Source organism: Callospermophilus lateralis, chromosome 19 (genome assembly GCF_048772815.1).
Source record: "Callospermophilus lateralis isolate mCalLat2 chromosome 19, mCalLat2.hap1, whole genome shotgun sequence".
In the NCBI taxonomy this organism is placed as follows: domain Eukaryota; kingdom Metazoa; phylum Chordata; class Mammalia; order Rodentia; family Sciuridae; genus Callospermophilus; species Callospermophilus lateralis.
Genome location: NC_135323.1, coordinates 8,054,859 through 8,073,249, shown reverse-complemented (window position 1 = coordinate 8,073,249; position 18,391 = coordinate 8,054,859). Strand labels below are relative to the sequence as shown.

General features: G+C 57.2%; 2 protein-coding genes across 2 annotated transcripts; both read right to left on the bottom strand.

The window, feature by feature from the left end:
• Positions 1-6,298: 6,298 nt before the first annotated feature.
• On the bottom strand, positions 6,299-11,415 carry LOC143385407 (serine protease 29-like). The gene is made up of 5 exons (XM_076840889.1): positions 11,373-11,415; positions 7,668-7,848; positions 7,226-7,491; positions 6,537-6,703; positions 6,299-6,463 (listed from the first exon to the last, which is right to left on the bottom strand). The coding sequence occupies exons 1-5, from the start codon at positions 11,413-11,415 to the stop codon at positions 6,299-6,301; spliced, it is 822 nt and encodes a 273-aa protein (XP_076697004.1).
• A 2,782-nt stretch (positions 11,416-14,197) lies between these two features.
• On the bottom strand, positions 14,198-17,435 carry LOC143385406 (serine protease 29-like). The gene is made up of 6 exons (XM_076840888.1): positions 17,313-17,435; positions 15,851-15,911; positions 15,516-15,696; positions 15,075-15,340; positions 14,436-14,602; positions 14,198-14,362 (listed from the first exon to the last, which is right to left on the bottom strand). The coding sequence occupies exons 1-6, from the start codon at positions 17,433-17,435 to the stop codon at positions 14,198-14,200; spliced, it is 963 nt and encodes a 320-aa protein (XP_076697003.1).
• Positions 17,436-18,391: the final 956 nt, after the last annotated feature.

Sequence of the window (18,391 nt, the reverse complement as noted above, 5' to 3'; positions counted from 1 at the left end):
ATTGGATACTGCAGCAGAAAAGGGGCATGAAAAGAAAAAGCACATGGGATCTGAATAACCTGGCTTGTCATGGAGCAATGGGTTGGTCCCCACCATCCGCACACTCTGGTCTGGCAGACAGCAGCACTGGGGCTACCTTCAGGGCCCCAGCAGTGCATCTAGAAAGCATCATACACAATGCTGCAATCAGCTGCAGGATTTGGGGTTTTCATGCAAACTGAAATTGCAGGGCCCTGGTTCAGAAAACGAAGGTGGATTTCTGAGTGGTGACCGCAGGGCAGTCACCCAAGTGCAGGTGCCCCTTTGAAACCTGGAGAACTGGCTTTCAAGTCAGGCTTGGCTCCAAAATAGTGGACTGGCTCAACCCATGTTCCATGGGCCTGAGAAGACCCTGCAAGGTGGGGGCATGGCCAAGGCAATGGCCGCCCCCTCCCTGAACTCCTCTGTCAGATGAGAGGAAGCAGCACCTGTCACAGGGGTGCCAAGGGGACCAATGGGATGATTTGGGGTGTCAGGCCTGGGATCCAGGGGTGTCAAGGGCTCTTCAGACAGCAGTGTGAAGGGGGATGGGGTCCCCAAGGATGGAGCTGGGAAAGGTGAGGGCCCTGAAGTCCCCTCCTGGGGGTCAGGTCTCAGTGGATCTGGCTCCCTGAAGACCCTGCACCCCACCCTCACTGGGTAATGTGTGGCTGCTGGGTCCTGGGTATGGCAGCCTGGGCTGGGCACACCTGGACTCCACCCTGCTTCCCTGTGCTGTGCTGACCAGGCAGGTCCCACTCCTTGTCCCAGCAGCCACCTCCCAGGTGTGGTCCATCTGAGGGAGGCTGGGCCCCACCCAGCACACTCCCTTCCTCACCATCCCAGCTCAGACCCTTACCATGCATCCTGAGCCTCAGCCAGGACCAAGTGCTGGCGTGAGGGGGGCTGGGACTAGGCCTCGCGGAGCCACAGCCTGCTTCACCATCAGACGACTGCCACCCTGCCTCGGTTTCCCCACTCCTAAGAGGAGTCCTGCCCTGGGGATCTTGGTGGGGCCCTCCAACCCCAGCCTGTGCATGGGGCTGGGGAGCGGGTGGGAAAGTCCCAGGCTGGGCCCGTGGCCCCTAATCAGCTCAGTCATCAGGCCCCAGCCAGAGAGGAAGCCCTGCGTGGTCTGGGCAGTTGGGGGGCTTTGCCCATCTGATCTGTGGTGGAGGCATGGGACCTGAGGATGGATGTGAGGACAGGACATCCTGGAGGGCAGGTTATCACGGAGTCCTGAGCTGTCTCCCCCAGGCTTCTGGGCCTCAGAAGGAAAGCCCCCACGGCTGGGCTCCCAGAGGCTCTCTGGGGAGGTGTGAGCTGCAGGATCCAGGGAGGGCTTCCTGGAGAAGGTGGCATGGACCCAATCCACCGCCCGGGTTTGCAGGGATGCCCAGGTCCCATCCTGTCCCTGTGTGGTCTGTGTCACTAAGCTTGTTCCCTGGGCTGTAGTGTCCACATGGAGATACAGGAGCAGGTGGGGCCTTTGGTGGAGCCCTGTTCTCCTCCCCCTCACTCCCTGCCCAGGGCATAGGTGTGTGGCTTTCCCCTCCACCCTACAGATCCAGGGCTCAGGGTCAACTACCCTGTCCCTGCAGTGGGCAGACACTTGGGCCTCGGCTCATGGCTTCCTGCTTCAAACAGAGAGAAGGTCAGATCCTTCAGGCCTTTCATCTCCTTGGTACCATCCTGCTTTATCATGCTGTGTACAATTAGATCTCAGTTCTTCATGGCATAGGGTTGAAAGCATTTTGAGGTGTATATAAATTTTATGAAATTATTAAAACATTAAATAGGGGGAAATATTTGAACATTCACTAAAGATAAAATAAAGATAAAATAGAAAATATAAACACGTGGTAAAATGCACAATACTGTTGGCCATGGCAAAAATGCAAATTACAAACACATGAGCTGAGTATTTGCCTCGCCTGTAATCCCAACAATTTAAGAGGCTGAGGCAGGAGGATCTCAAGTCTGACGCCAGCCTCAGCAACTCAACAAGCCCTGTCTAAAAATAAAATCTGGGGGCTGGGGATGTGGCTCAAGCGGTAGCGCGCTCGCCTGGCATGCGTGCGGCCCGGGTTGGATCCTCAGCACCACATACAGACAAAGATGTTGTGTCCGCCAAATACTAAAAAATAAATATTAAAATTCTCTCTCTCTCTCTCCCTCTTTCTCACTCTCTCTCACTTTCTTTAAAAAATAAAATAAAATAAAAATAAAATCTGTAAAGGACTGGGGATGTAGCTCAGCGGTAAAACGCTCCTGGTTCATCCCCAGTCAAAAAAAAAAAAAAAAAAAAAAAAACGAGAGAGAGAGAGAGAGAAGAGAGAAGAAAAAGAAAGAAAAACAAAAGGGTGGGATACACTGCATTTTCCCCGGAAGTCCTGAAGCCACAGAGATTGCAGATCCCAGGTGCTGGCAAGGACAATGATCCCATCCACCGCGGAGAGGGATGCACTCTCCGCAGCGCCTTCAAGGATAATTCGGAAACCACATAAATGCAAACCTGCTGTATGCCTTCGCAATTCCATTCGGTGTTTAGCCAAGATAATTAAAAACTTATGTTCCCACAAAAATGTTTACGGAAACTTTATTCATAAGAGCCCGAAGTGGAAACAAGCCAGATGTTCATCGTCTTGTGAATGGATCAGCAAATCCTGGAGATCCACAACCCAAGGGCCAGGAACTCCTGCACAAGGCGCAGAAGCTCAGAAGCAGTGCGCAAGAGTGAAGCCCGCAAGGCAGTGGTGACCCAGGGCTGCCCGTAGTCAGGGAACCGCATGCGGAGAACCGGGAGTCCCACCTTCACAGGGGTCTCCGGGTCCTCCTCCGGGTCCGCATCTGCAGGAAGACAGGAGGGCGAGGAGACCGGTCACTGCGCGGTGCGGATCCTGCAGCTTGGCCCCGGGAACTGCCGGTCACCCACCCCAACGCCATAGGGCCTGCAGCCAATCGTGGGCGCCCCCGTTGATGCCACCAGCCAATCAAGAGCGGCCAGGTGTGCGCGGGTCGTGTGGGCCTCAGGTGGATAGGGTCCGCCCCCGCTGACCGGTGCGCGCTGGCTGCCCCGGGGTCCTGGAGACCCTGGGGCTGCGCGACCGCGCTTGGCGCTGTGGTGGAGTTCATGGTCATCTGTAAGTGAAGTTCCGCGGGTTGGCGGTGTCGGGGGTGTTTGGCCATGGCCGTGCATGGCCGCCTCCCGCACCTTCCCGCGGAAGGGCCTGGCTCCTCTGAGCTCCTCTCCCGCACGGGGCACAAACTGGGCGAGTCCAGTGTCCAAGAATGATGGGCATTAAAATAGCAAAACACCACGGAAAGAGTTACCCCGAAGAGCCGGCGCAAGCCTGTTAGTCTCAGCTACTCCAGCTGCTCGAGAGGTTGTCCTGAATCCAAAAAAAATTTTTAAAAACAGGCGGGGAGGCAGCTTTTTGCCCTTTAAGGAGTGGCATGCATATTTCTTAGCCCATCCTGCCTAGGGCAGCAGAGGCTTGAGGAGCGGGCCCAGTGCACACCAGACCAACAGCGCACCCCTCTGGTCCTGCAGCCCCTGCTCTCGATCCAATGAACAGGCCAGAAGCGTTTCCCAAGCATTTACTCTTCTCAGAACCCCCAATTGTGCTTCCCTTCTAGCCCAGCTCTTTGCTCAGCAGGAGTCCCACAAACTTTACTTTTCTGCCCTTTGCCCTAAAGCAGTCTACTGGCCACACAGGAAAGGAACGGTCGGGTCGACAGCCAGCAGGACAGAGCAGAGAAGGAGCCCCAGAGTTGAGAGGTTTCGGAGATTTGGGAGGGATCAGCCCCCAGAGAAGTGGTGAGGCAGAAGCACACGGTGTGGACTCAGAGCAGGTAGGCAGTGACCTGGCATACACTCCAGGACACTGAGACTTGGCACATGCCTGGCTGAAGCTCAGCATCACCGCCTGTGCCCTGCACCTGTCCCTGAGTCAACAGACCAGAGGCCCCCATCATCATCCTAGAAGAAGAATAAGGAAGAACAGCGCTCAGGTGAAGGCTACAGAATAAGATGCTCTCAGACTGAGGCTGAGGTGGGCAGGGAGCCCGGAGGGCTGGACACCAGGGAATGTGATGCATGGGGACCCCTTTGGAGTTCCAGTTGTGTGTGACGAACAGGCCAGGTCTCTGTCCTTGCTTGGTGGTGTATGCTACACCCTTTGGGAGTCACCCATGTTCCCCTGTACCTAGCAGCACCTCCTCACACTCCCCCACGGCTGGCTCGGAATTCTAGGTTCATCCTTATAGTACTTATGGATTCCAGCTGCAGTCAGACAGTCCTAGGCACCAGGTTACCAAGGTGACAGGCAGAGTCTGCACCCTCCCTGAGCCAGACCACGCCCCCCAGCTGAAAACTAAAGCCTCTCAGGTCACTGAGGATTAGGAGATGGGCTTGGCCAACCATGGCAAAGGTTCATCACCAATTCTCTGCTTCCACATCCCCACTGGCCTTAAAGTTTCAGTGACTCTCACTGGCCCCACTGTGGATTGGGGGCTCCGTGGGCAGGGGGCTGCCCTTGCAGAAGCCTTATGGCCATGGAAGTAGCCAGCACACAGCATCTCCTTGGCTATGGGCTCACAGACATAAGTCTACACCTGCAGGCAATGATGTGCACATCTACTTCCTACAGCCTGTGGGGCTCAGGCAGAACCTCTACAGCACAGAGTAGCATCACAGAAGCAACCAGAGCCTGCTTTGGGAAGCAGCTGGCTGTACCTTCCCAGTGGGTCACCTTCCCAGGGACCTGCAGCTGAGGGTCCTGGTAAGGAGGATACTGAGGAATGATAGCCTGGATTGGCTGGATGAGGACACTGGAGGAGTTCAGAATAGAGAGAAGGCCGGGGTGTTCTCTGCTTTACTTTGGGGTGAGTCCCTCTGGCCCTAGCCCCTCGCCTCTCACCTACCATTCTGCCTGATGTCCCACAAACGACACCCAGTAGGGGATGACCAAGGGGAAGAAAGACCCCTTCACGGCCAGAGCGGTGAGCGTGCTGGTTCAGGAGAAGAGCACAGGTGCCTAGCTCAACAGCACCATGGCCTCCGCCTGGGATGAGTCTCTGTTGTAAGATGGCTGCTGACAGTCACACAGAGGGAGCCACTCCCAGCTGATTACACAGGTCTGGAGGTTGACTGGGCTGTGGAGGAGGCCAGGTCTTGGGGCAGTGAGGCCAGCAAAGCTGTGCAGGGAGAGGGGAACTCACCCCAGAGCCTTCATCTACAGGAGCCTGTATGCTGCCCAACCCACGGATAAGCGTCTATCACTGGAACATGGTGGGTCCATCTCATCTGGGAGCCTTGTCCATGAAGAACCCAATGTGGTCAAAGAGATAGGCTTCCAAGCAGAGAGAGAGGGTGGAGGGGGTGTGCACCTACACAGCTGCTATTCAGCCTGCTGAGGGCACCACCTCAGGAAGATGGTCATTCTCTTTGCCCCACTTTCCTCAGCTGGAAAGTAGGGTGCTGGTGCCTCCCCAGGAGAAGGGAGTAATCTACCCAGTGTGCCTGCAATGACGCCTACCCCGAGGGAGCCCCCAGGGGTGGTGGTCACCATCTCTCGTCTACCAAGAACATGCCACAAAGGATTTGGCACCAACAGAAGTGGGACAGGGTGAATCAGGTGGCTCTTGGGATGAGCCAGTTATATATTCCTTATTGCTTCTGCTAAGGGAGGCTGGCAAGACGGCTCAGGCGAGAATGGCCATCCTGGGCTGTGGAAGGCCTCCAAGTAGAATTCACCTTTCAATTGTGATGGTTTCTCTCCTTTACCTTTCCAGTGTGTTCTAAGACATTTTGCTCTTTAAAGTTTTTACTAGTTTCAGTGATTATCCTATAATAAAATCTTCTTCCCTAATTCAGAGGACTTGGGCACTTCTCTTCTTGAGAAAGAGCTGGATTGGGAGAGAAAGGGAGACTTTTTGCTCGCACAAAATCCAGAATACAAATTTTCATAGTATCTTTTATTCATCATGGCCACAAAGCATAAACAGCTCGAATGTCCTTCAACTGCTGGACACTAAGCAGAATGGGCACCTGTGCCCTGGAGCATAAGCCCCTCCTCTGGTCCTCTCATTAGAGAGACTGCACAGCAAGGCCAGGCCCCATCCTGCCCATCGCCCTGCTTGCTGATAGGAGTCAGGGAGGACCTGGGCACCATAGGCTCACGGGTGGGGACTGAGGCCAAAACAGCACACTTGGCAGCACAGAGCTGGCTTCTCCTTGGATGGCTTGGCTGACCAGCAGAAGGCCAGTAGTCTGCTCTCAGGTATACCTCCTCATCTGCTGCTGGATCCATGGCATGAAGGACTGGACCCGAGCATAGACCCCAGGAATGTCACGGAGGGCACAGCCTTTGCCCCAGCTGACCACTCCCACCAAGCTCCAGGAGCCTGTCACCTTGCACACCAGGGGCCCTCCAGAGTCACCCTAGGAGGAAAAGGAGTCACTGGGTATTGGCCCCAAAGATGAAATGAGGGTGGGCAGGTGGAAAAGGACTTACATAGCAGGCACTGCGGCCCTCGCTGCCCGCACACAGCATGTCGTCCAAGATGATTCTCCAGTCCCTGTGGCGGTGCCTGCTGGCATTGTGGTACTGTTGCTCGCAGACTGCATTCTCCACCACCTGCACCTCCACCTGCTGCAGGCGGAAGGGTGGGGGCAGGGAGCCTAGGGGAGAAAAGGGGGGCTAGCAGCACAGGTGTGGCTAGACCCTACCCTTGCCCAAGCTGACCTGCCACGGCCACCTCCCTTCTGCATCCCTGGCCTCAGCTCCCTCCTGTCACACACTGTGTGGAGACACAGCTCATAGGGACCATGTCCACCTGAACCCTGGCACTCCACACAGGCACTCTACAGGCCTGCAATTGGGGCACCAGAGAGACAATGAACAATGTGTTCTTCTAGTGTCTCAAAAACACATTTTTTAAGGTTAGAAACTAGAGGAGCAAACGTTTCCCCGCTCAGAGCACTGAGCTCTGGGCTCAGGCTTTCCCTGTGCAGGTACTGAGGCTCCCATGGAGACCGCGGTGGGTGGGAGACGAGGTGGGAGTGCCCTGGGTTCCTCGGCCATTCCCTGGATTCCCTCTGAAGCTGCAACCCAGAAACCCAGCACTACCCGGCCTCCAACAGTTCTCAGAGCAAGTGTAGGTCCCACGCAGAAACCCTTCCAGCCACACCCTCTGTAAGTACCAAACATGCTGATGGCACCCCAGCCAGTCACCCAGCACTGGTCCCTTGGGGTGATACTATCAGACAGGGAGGAGAGCCTGACGGGCTTAATGTTGGCAGAGCATACTGCAGGTTTCACCAGATGCAGCAGAGCCACATCTGAGCCCAAGAAGGCATTCACATAGTCGGGGTGGACGATGACCCGGTTCACATGCAGCAGCTTCGTGTCCCCATAGAGGAAAACGTTCCCAGCCTGGACCCGGTAGGCTGATGGGTCAGCATCTTTCCTGGAGTTGGAGAGAAACCATGGAGGCAACTCACTCTAGGTCCCTCGGGGCATTCCAGAAGGCCAGCAGGCCTAGGAAGACAAAGTGGCCCCACATGTGCAGCCCAGGCCTTGCCCATACTCCCTGACTTAGCCCCCACATCCAACCCAGAGCTGGGCAGAAGGGAGGAAACTCACCGGCCAATGCAGTGGGCAGCGGTCAGCACCCACTGTGGGTGGATGAGGGAACCCCCACAGATGTGCACCCATGCAGCCCAACGGTAGCTGTAGACCCTCAAGCTGATCTGCCATGGCCACCTCCCCTGGGGGGCACTGTGGCCACCCACGATGCCCACCAGGTCGTTCTGAGAGACAGGTGCTAAAAGCAACAGGTAAAGGTCAGGGCGCCTGGCGCACACAGGCCAAGATCCCCAATTCGGGCCCGAACAGGCCGTGCACACGTCCCTAGATCCTGGGGACAGTGCTCACAAGAGCCTTGGGAAAGGGACAGGGTCAAATGGGTCAGGACTCACCCGGGGTCCCAGCACTGGAAGTCCCCACCAAGAGAAGGGTCACAAACCACAGGCTCAGCATCTGCAGAGGACAGACACAGAGGGTGCTGGGCTACCTGAGGCCAGGGGTAGAGCGGGCCAGGGCCAGCCACAGCAGTCTGCAGGGACAGCATCCTACCTTGCCAGGGCTCCTGGGCTCCCTTCTCCCTGGGCCTCTCTATCCTTTATCCTCCAGCCACAGGAAGTGGGCAGGGGGCTTGTCCAGCGCTCTGCTTGGAGGAGGGGCAGAGAGGAAGTGGCATTTGGCCTGAGATGCAAAAGGGGCTGGTGACTCAAACACGGGGTTCTAGGTCCTTGCCAGGGTCTGGATCAGCCAAAGTCAGGATTACTCGGACCTCACCATGATCTTGGAAGAGTATCCCTAGAGGATGGAGTGGGAGAAGGGCTGGTTGGCTCAGGGTTGGTACTGAAAGAAGGGCCAGCACCTCCTGAGGTTGTTCATCACCCCAGCAGGGGATAGGGTAGGTCAGCAGCCTTCCCCAGACACGGAGGTGCTCACTACCAGATGGCCAAGCTCCCTGTGCTGGGAACATCTGGTCACAGGAGCCACGTCCTGGGGAGCTGCTGCTCAGGCTCCTCTGCTGGGTCTCTGTCTTCTGGCACCTTCTGTGCCAGGCCAGGCTCTGCTCCTGTCTGGGCTAGTGCAGACCAATCTCTCACCACCAATCTTTCCTGCTGGCCATGGGAAAGCCCAGCAGGTGCACTGCCCAAGGCCCCTGAGGGGCAGCCCCACATTCAGGGTCAGTCCTGAGGCCCCCATGCACAGACCCGACCCCTCTCTGAGTGGGAAGTCCTACTCCATGGGGAACCATCAAGCTGGCCACCTCCTCTCTGGCTATCTCATGGGCCCTTAGGTGACTGGGACAGAGATTCTTGTCCCTCTCATGACTGGCTGGCCCCGAGCTCCAGGTGCAGGTAGGCCTCTAGGATGGCTGGTGATGCAGGTCACAGTGGCTGTGAGTGACAAGGCTTGCAGAGCCTTGGGAACAGGGACAGTTGCAGAAGGGACTGTGGAGACCCACAGCTGAACCAAGGGCCACCTTACCAGGAGGCAGAGGACTGAAGGCCTGAGGCAGGCAGAGGGCCCTGCACAGGACTGGGTGATCCCCAGGGGCCCAATGACCTAGGCCTGGGGGGCCTGGGTCTTGACTTGCAGAGACCTACACTGAGCACAGTAGAACTGGACTATGTCCAGGCAGGGTCTCTGCTGGAATTGGGGGAATGGAGTCCTGGCATTGAGGAGGTGGGGCCCTGGGGTGTCCAGTGTGGCTGAGCTCCACAGGCTGTCAGAACCAGCTGGCAAGAGCAGAGGAGGGAGAGGGGCACATGTTGGGGCCTCAGGAGAGGCCTGGAGGGAGCACCCAGCCACCCAGGCCCTCCATAAGGGCAGCTGCCATCAGTAGAGAAGGAAGTAGGGCCAGGGATGTGCCCTTGGTGCCCTCCTGAAACAGTGTGGCTCCCTAGGCAGTAACACCAGGGCCATCTCCCCCAGAGAAACACTGCACCTCCTGCATCTATGCCAGGTACGGGGCCTGGGCCGCTCAGCGTGGAGGGGTCCACCTGCGGCCCCCACTACTTGAACAAGACAATGGTTAAGAATCGAGGACTGGGACAGGATATCTGGTCACCTTGATAGGGTCAGGACCAGGCCACCATGAGCACATTCAGCGATAGCATCAGAGAAAGAACCAGGGACCTGGGGGCTCCGGTTGTGTGACCGTTAGGACTGGGGCCAAATGGGCTGTGGCCAGGATGCCTGGGCTCAGGTGAAGGATGTGGCCACCCAGGCAGTGTCGCAAGAGGGCTGCTTGGGCAGAAGGCTGAACAGAGGGATCCAGCACAGGGGCACCAGTGTCTCTGAGCCAAGGGCTCTGAAGGCCTAAGGTCATGGAACCCAGGGAGGAAGGGCCTGGAGCCCAGCCTTGGAGGCCAGTTCAACCCCATCAGGATAAACCAGCTTCCTTGGCTGGGGCTGGGGCTTCCGAGAACCCGAGAGACTGTCCCCAGTGTTTCTGGGATGCTTGGGACCATTTCCTGTGGTACATGGCGTGACAAGTCAGGGTGGGTGTCGTCCACTGCCCCTCTGGTGCCCCTCAGATGGGGACGACAGGCAGGATGCAGGGAGCTGGGGGTGGCTGCAGGTGCTGGAGCTGGCGTAGAGATGCTGCCCAGGCTCTGAGGAGGCCCACCAAAGGCAGAAGGGCCAGGTGGGGAGTTAGTGGAGGCAGGGATAGGGTGTGCTCCTGACAGCCTGGGCCTCTCCCAGAGCCAGCCGGCTCCCTGCGTGCTCTAACTGCTGTGGAGCCAGGGCCTGTGCGCCTGTCATTTAGGGGGTCTGCAGGTAGGGAGCGGAGAAACAGGTAGGGGGTTGTTACCTTCACAGCTGCTCCTCAGCCTGCTGAGGGCACCACCTCAGGAAGATGGTCATTCTCTTTGCCCCACTTTCCTCAGCTGGAAAGTGGGATGCTGGTGCCTCCCCAGGAGAAGGGAGTAATCTACCCAGTGTGCCTGCAATGACGCCTACCCCGAGGGAGCCCCCAGGGGTGGTGGTCACCATCTCCAGAGAGCTTGTCTACCAAGAACATGCCACAAAGGATTTGGCACCAACAGGAGTGGGACAGGGTGAATCAGGTGGCTCTTGGGACCAGCCAGTTATATATTCCTTATTGCTTCTGCTAAGGAAGGCTGGCAGGACGGCTTAGGCTGAGAATGGCCATTCTGGGCTGTGGAGGGCCTCCAAGTAGAATTCACCTTTCATTTGTGATGGTTTCTCTCCTCTACCTTTCCAGTGTTTTCTAAATCATTTGCTCTTTAGATTTTTTTTCTATTTTCAATGATTTTCCAATAGTAAAACCCATCTTCTTCCCTAATCCAAAAGATTTGGGCAGTGCTGGACCTTCCTTGGAGAGCTGGTATGACCGCCCCCACCCCCCCAGCTTGTAGGAGTGGGTGCTTGTCAGGCAGTTGTAAGCCCATAAGGCTGTGTGGTTGGAGGCCCTTCCCTGCCGCAAATTCTCTTTCCCATTCCACTGCCCTAGAGAAGCGGGCAGCCTGGGCCTCCCAGCCTATGGGTAGCAGGACCCACCTGGGGACCCTGTGGACATCAGTCAGCACTCAGTGTTGGCTGGTGAAATTGCTTCTGTGGACACACTGGCCCTGCACTCTGCGGGTGATGTGCCACCCTCTCATGGGTCATGAGGGGTGGCCACTGGGCCCCTGTACTGTGGGCTTTGGGAACTGGGAACACAGCCTCTCACTGCTGCAGAGATGGTGGCAACGTTAGAAGGGTAAAGGGCAGAAGGTGGTGGGCAGCCCAGCAAGGCACCCCCACCTTGGTGCCCCTTCTCTGGAATCCGGTGCCGTCCTGGTGCCATCTTGTCGATGAAGGGCCCAGGGCTGGATGGGAGGGGGATCCCCTCCCACCTACATCTCTAGATCTATCCACTGGGATCATATTTTGGAATCCCTGGGCCGGTGCTGCCCTGTGGAACTTTCTACAATAACAGGCAACATTCTTAACTGCTGTGCAGGCTTGTTGCCACCACAGCATGTAGATGTTGCAGAAATCTCAGTCCTTGTCCTCGTTGTCAATCCAATAATGAGGACATGGTTTTGAGAAAAAGGAAAAAGAAGCTTTATTGCTTTGCTAGCCAAGGAGAAACACAGGGGACTCCTGTCCTAAAGGCTGTGATTCTGTCCATCATCAGGAACAAGGTGTTTTTATAGAAGTGATTCAGAGAAAATGAGATTAGGGAGGAGAGATGAGGAAGGAGAAGATCAGGGAGGAGAAGTTTAGGGAAAGGAAGATTGGGAAAAAGAAAAAAAAAACTTGTAAGTTTCAAAGCCACAAGGGATATAGTCAAAGCATCAAGTGAACCCCTGTTACATAGATATTGACTGTTAGAAACGCAGCTCATGGGACTGAGCAACTGAAGTTTTAACTTTGGTTAACTTGGAATGAATTTGGATTAAGCAGCCACCTGTAATAGTAGCTCTAGTCAGTCTCCTTGCTGGCATCTGGCAGGATGTGTCCCTGGCTGTCATTCTGAGGAGCAGCATACCAAGAGCACCATTTCTGGCATGTTGGGCGTGCTGGTGAATCTTGTCTCCCTGTCCTGTGTCTAGGTTTCCTCCTGAGTCCGAGAGCCCAATGCTTCAAGAGGAAGGACTTGGAATGCCATCCCAGGCGCCTCGAGGCCAGCCCCACACAGGAGTCCAGCAGGGCAGGTCTTGAGCTCAGAGACAGATTGGATTGAACTTGGTCCCACCCCCCCAGACCTTGCTCACGGAATCTGACTGGCAGAAAACTCAGGGAGAGGGCTATTAAAGGGGCCCTGAGGGACCTTGGAGCAAAGGAGTTGGGGACACCAGACAGAGGTGCTGTGGTCAATCCTCCAGGGGTGCAAGACAGCGCAGAAGGTCAGGGACCAGAGGGTTCACCCCTTTCTCCCAAGAAGGGGATATGAAAAGCATCGAGGGAGTCACACCCATGGGGAGAGAAAAGGCAGGATCTGCAAAGCCGCAGCACCCCAGGACCCATAGGACTCTGGGGCTTCGCTTCCTTCCTTTGCCGATGACATCATGCCATCTGACCTGGCCTGCCATCACAGCCCAAGCTCCCATAAAGACTTCCCCTTGGCCTCCCACCCTACCTGTCCTGCCGGGATCCTGGAGCCTGGGGCTGGAGAGGGCTGGGCTGGGGTGGAGCCTGCCTGTGGATGGAGGGCCTGCAGGTAGCCTGCAGGTAGGTGGATAGGACCATGGGCTCTCCAGGTTCAGGCAGACTACCACATTGACTGGGTGACTGCCCACCTCCCTGGAATGCCCTCTTCTCCCTCACAGCCCTGCCCAGCTGCAGATAAGAAAGGCCAGCTCTCTCCTGCCTCCACAGCAGGCCAGGAGCCCTCCAGACTCAAGCCTCCCCTTCCAATGCTGCTTCCTCTCATGAGGCCCAACTGACCCCACCCAGCAGCCTGGGATAAATCTCTTCTGGTATTAGTTTAGCTCCTGACAGGCCCAAAGACCACAGGATCCCTGCATGCCGTACAGCATGTGCCCTGGTCACTGTCCCCTGTGCCTTGAGTTTCTTCCTCAAGAGACTCCATTTCCTAGCAGTGACCAAGAAGTGGGTCCTGCAGGCTGGCCTGCCTCCTCTGCCTCTCTCACCAGGCCAGCTTGGAATCTGCAGGAGGGGCTGCATGACTGGCCAAGGATGCAGGTGCTCCCACCCAGCGCCTACTCTCCAGGTTCTGCACAGCATGGCCAGCCCCGCCCTCCACAGCACGCCCAGGGTCAGGATTGCCCTGTGAGGGAAGGCCATACCTCATCAGCCTTCCCCTAGGACATTAGGCAAGGGGATGGTTGGTGGGAATTCAAGGTAACCACAAGGCTTCAGGAATAACCTTAAGTACATGATCAGGGTGCTGAGCCATCCCAGGCCCCATGCAGAAAAAAAATGGGGGACAGAAGACAGGGAAGTTCTGGTCTGAGCTGGGCCTCAGCTCACTGTCCCTGGTTGTTTCTGGACAGGGCCAATCTCTTACCACCACATGGCTCAGACTCAGCATGTCCACCCCACCCCACCCCGTGCATCATGGCCTATCTGGGATCCAGGACACAGTTGGCAGGCTCTGCACATGAGGGGACAGACGGGGACAAGGAGCCCAGAGTCGGGGACAAGGTTGGAGCACTAGGTCTGGAGTGTGCAGACCTAGGGCATTGAAGCCCCACTGGGAAAGTACAAGCATTGTCTCCTTGGCAAAACATCCGCTGAGGATTTCTCCCAGAAAAAGAGGAATTACGCTCACACAAAACCCTGACAGCAAATGTTCATATAGCATTTTATTCATCGTGGCCACAAAGCATAAACAGCTCAAATGTCCTTCAACTGCTGGACACTAAGCAAAATGGGCACCTGTGCCCTGGAGCACAAGCCCCTCCCCAGGTCCTCTCATTAGAAAGACTGCACAGCAAGCCCAGGCCCCAACCTGCCCATCAACCGCTTGCTGCCAGGGGTCAGAGTGGACCTGGGCACCATAGGTTCAGGGGTGGGGACTGAGGCCAGAGCAGCACGCTTGGGAGGTGAGCTGGCTTCTCCTTGGATGGCTTGGCCAACAGAAGCAGAAGGCCAGTAGGTGTACCTACTGCCTTCTGCCCTCAGGTGTACCTCCTCATCTGCTGCTGGATCCATGGCACAAAGGATTGGACCCGAGCATAGATCCCAGGAATGTCACGAAGGGCACAGCCAATGCCCCAGCTGACCACTCCCACCAAGTTCCAGGAGCCTGTCACCTTGCACACCAGGGGCCCTCCAGAGTCACCCTAGGAGGAAAAGGAGTCACTGGGTATTGGCCCCAAAGGTGAAATGAAGGTGGGCAGGTGGAAAAGGACTCACATAGCAGGAATCCCGACCCTCGCTGCCCGCACACAGCATGTCGTCCAAGATGATCCTCCGGTCCCTGTGGCGGTGCCTGCTGGCATTGTGGTACTGTTGCTCGCAGACTGCATTCTCCACCACCTGCACCTCCACCTGCTGCAGGCGGAAGGGTGGGGGCAAGGAGCCTGGGAGAGGAAAGGAGGTGTGGCAGCACAGGTGTGGTTAAACCCCACCCTTGCCCAAGTCCCTCTGCATCCCTGGCCTCAGCTCCCTCCTGTCACACACTGTGTGGGAACGCAGCTCACAGGGACCATGTCCACCTGAACCCTGGCACTCCACACAGGCACTCTACAGGCCTGCAATTGGGGCACCAGAGAGACAATGAGCAACATGTTCTTCTGGTGTTTCAAAACCAAATGTTTCCCTGCTCAGAGCACTGAGCTCTGGGCTCAGGCTTTCCCTGTGCAGGTGCTGAGGCTCCCATGGAGACCGCGGTGGGTGGGAGATGAGGTGGGAGTGCCCTGGGTTCCTCGGCCATTCCCTGGATTCCCTGTGAAGCTGCAACCCAGAAACCCAGCACTACCCAGCCTCCAACAGTTCTCAGAGCAAGTGTAGGTCCCACACAGAAACCCTTCCAGCCACACCCTCTGTATGTACCAAACATGCTGATGGCACCCCAGCCAGTCACCCAGCACTGGTCCCTCGGGGTGACACTATCAGAGAGAGAGTAGAGCCTGACGGGCTTGATGTTGGCAGAGCACACAGCAGGTTTCGCCAGATGCAGCAGGGCCACATCTGAGCCCAAATGGGCATCCACATAGTCAGGGTGGACGATGACTCGGTTCACACGCAGCAGCTTTGTGTCTCCATAAAGGAAAACGTTCCCAGCCTGGACCCGGTAGGCTGATGGGTCAGCATCTTTCCTGGAGTCAGAAAGAAACCATGGTGGCAACTCACTCTAGATCTCCTGGACATTGCAGAAGGCCATCAGGCCTAGGAAAAACAAGTGGCCCCATGTGTGCAGCCCAGGCCCTGCCCACACCCCCTGGTTTAGCCCCCATATCCAACCCAGAGCCGGGCAGAAGGGAGGAGACTCACCGGTCAATGCAGTGGGCAGCGGTCAGCACCCACTGTGGGTGGATGAGGGAACCCCCACAGATGTGCACCCATGCAGCCCAGCGGTAGCTGTAGACCCTCAAGCTGATCTGCCATGGCCACCTCCCCTGGGGGGCACTGTGGCCACCCACGATGCCCACCAGGTCGTTCTGAGAGACAGGTGCTAAAAGCAACAGGTGAAAGTCAGGGAGCCTGGCGCACACAGGCCAAGATCCCCAACTCGGGCCCGAACAGGCCGTGCACACGTCCCTAGATCCTGGGGACAGTGCTCACAAGAGCCTTGGGAAAGGGACAGGGTCAAATGGGTCAGGACTCACCCGGGGTCCCAGCACTGGAAGTCCCCACCAAGAGAAGGGTCACAAACCACAGGCTCAGCATCTGCAGAAGACAGACACAGAGGGTGCTGGGCTACCTGAGGCCAGGGGTAGAGCGGGCCAGGGCCAGCCACAGCAGTCTGCAGGGACAGCATCCTACCTTGCCAAGGCTCCTGGGCTCCCTTCTCCCTGGGCCTCTCTATCCTTTATCCTCTAGCCACAGGAAGTGGGCAGGGGGCTTGTCCAGCGCTCTGCTTGGAGGAGGGGCAGAGAGGAAGTGGCATTTGGCCTGAGATGCAAAAGGGGCTGGTGACCCAAACACGGGGTTCTAGGTCCTTGCCAGGGTCTGGATCAGCCAAAGTCAGGATTACTCGGACCTCACCATGTTCTTGGAAGAATGTCTCTAGAGGCTGGGGTGGGAGAAGGGCTGGTTGGCTCAGGGTTGGTGCTGAAAGAAGGGCCAGCCAGCACCTTCTGAGGTCTTTCAGCATCCTGGCAGGGGACAGGGTAGGTTATCAGCCTTCCCCAGACATGGAGGTGCTCACTACTAGGTGGCCAAGCTCCCTGTGCTGGGAGCATCTGGTCACAGGAGCCACGTCCTGGAGAGCTGCTGCTCAGGCTCCTCTGCTGGGCCTGTTTTCCAGCACCCTCTGTGCCAGGCCAGGCTCTGCTCCTGTCTGGGCTAGTGCAGACCAACCTCTCACCACCAATCTTTCCTGCTGGCCATGGAAAGCCCAGCAGGTGCACTGCCAGAGGCCCCTGAGGGACAGCTCCACATTCAGGGTCAGTCCTGAGGCCCCCATTCACCATCCCCCTGCATACTCCATGACAGACTGGACCTCTCTCTGAGTGGGCAGTTCCACTCTGTGGGGAGCCAGCAAGCTGGCCACCTTCTCTCTGGCCATCTCACCCAGGCCCTCAGGCCTCTGTACCCAGCAGGAACCAGCTTCTCCTTGCTCCCCAGGTGACTGGGACAGATTCCTGTCCCTCTCATGACTCGCTGGCCTTGAGCTCCAGGTGCAGGCAGACCTCTAGGGTGGCTGGTGATGCAGGTCACAGTGGCTGTGACAGGGCGGGCAGTGCCTTGGGAACAGGGACAGTTGCAGAGGGGACCGTGGAGACCCACAGCTGGACTAAGAGCCACCTTACCAGGAGGCAGAGGACTGAGGGCCTGAAGCAGGCAGAGGGCCCTGCACAGGACTGGGTGATCCCCGAGTGCCCCATGACCTGGGCCTGGGGGCTCTGGGTCTTTGCTTGCAGAAACCCAAACTGAGCACCGTAGAACCATGCTGTGTCCAGGTAGGGTCTCTGCTGGAATTGGGGCAATGGAGTTCTGGCATCGAGGAGGTGGAGCCCTGGGGTGTCCAGTGTGGCTGAGCCCCACAGGCTATCAGAACCAGCTGGCAAGAGCAGAGGAGGGAGAGGGGCACATGTTGGGGCCTCAGGAGAGGCCTGGAGGGAGCACCCAGCCACCCAGGCCCTCCATAAGGGCAGCTGCCACCAGTGGAGAAGAAAGTAGGGCCAGGGCTGTGCCCTTGGTGCCCTCCTGGGACAGTGTGGCCCCCATAGACAGTGACACCAGGGCCATCTCCCCAGAAAAACACTATACATCCTGCTTCTATGCCAAGCATGGGGCCTGAGCCCCTCAGCATGGAGGGGTCCACCTGCGGCCCCCACTACTTGAACAAGACAATGGTTAAGAATCAAGGACTGAGACAGGATATCTGGTCACCTTGATAGGGTCAGGACCAGGCCACCATGAGCACATTCAGCGATAGCATCAGAGAAAGAACCAGGGACCTGAGGGCTCCGGTTGTGAGACCGTTAGGACTGGGACTGTGGCCAGGTGAAGGATGTGGCCACCCAGGCAGTGTCGCAAGAGGGCTGCTTGGGCAGAAGGCTGAACAGAGGGATCCAGCACAGGGGCACCAGTGTCTCTGAGCCAAGGGCTCTGAAGGCCTAAGGTCATGGAACCCAGGGAGGAAGGGCCTGGAGCCCAGCCTTGGAGGCCAGTTCAACCCCATCAGAATAAACCAGCTTCCTTGGCTGGGGCTGGGGCTTCCGAGAACCCGAGAGACTGTCCCCAATGTTTCTGGGATGCTTGGGACCATTTCCTGTGGTACATGGCGTGACAAGTCAGGGTGGGTGTCGTCCACTGCCCCTCTGGTGCCCCTCAGATGGGGACGACAGGCAGGATGCAGGGAGCTGGGGGTGGCTACAGGTGCTGGAGCTGGCGTAGAGATGCTGCCCAGGCTCTGAGGAGGCCCACCAAAGGCAGAAGGGCCAGGTGGGGAGTTAGTGGAGGCAGGGATAGGGTGTACTCCTGACAGCCTGGGCCTCTCCCAGAGCCAGCCGGCTCCCTGTGTGCTCTAACTGCTGTGGAGCCAGGGCCTGTGAGCCTGTCCCTCAGGGTTCTGCTCTGTACAATCTCTGCGATCTGTGACTGTGGGCATTGTCTCCTTCTCTTGTACCCTGGACTTTTCAGGAAAACCAGCCTCATCTCTGGAAGAAGTACAGAGAGAGGCCACGCCTCCTTCACCTGCC

Bases quoted from the DNA above. Each gene is read 5' to 3' on its own strand.
- LOC143385407 (XM_076840889.1), bottom strand. From the start codon at position 11,415: ATGGCACCAGGACGGCACCGGATTCCAGAGAAGGGGCACCAAG. The intron at 7,492-7,667 runs GTGAGTTTCCTC...CTCCAACTCCAG, and splicing joins GCTGCCCACTGCATTGGCCG to GAAAGATGCTGACCCATCAG. The intron at 6,464-6,536 runs GTAAGTCCTTTT...TTTTCCTCCTAG, and splicing joins AGGGCCGCAGTGCCTGCTAT to GGTGACTCTGGAGGGCCCCT.
- LOC143385406 (XM_076840888.1), bottom strand. From the start codon at position 17,435: ATGGCCCTGGTGTCACTGTCTATGGGGGCCACACTGTCCCAGGAGGGC. The intron at 15,912-17,312 runs GTGCTCCCTCCA...TGTCTTCTGCAG, and splicing joins TGGAGGGCCTGGGTGGCTGG to ATGCTGAGCCTGTGGTTTGT. The intron at 14,363-14,435 runs GTGAGTCCTTTT...TTTTCCTCCTAG, and splicing joins AGGGTCGGGATTCCTGCTAT to GGTGACTCTGGAGGGCCCCT.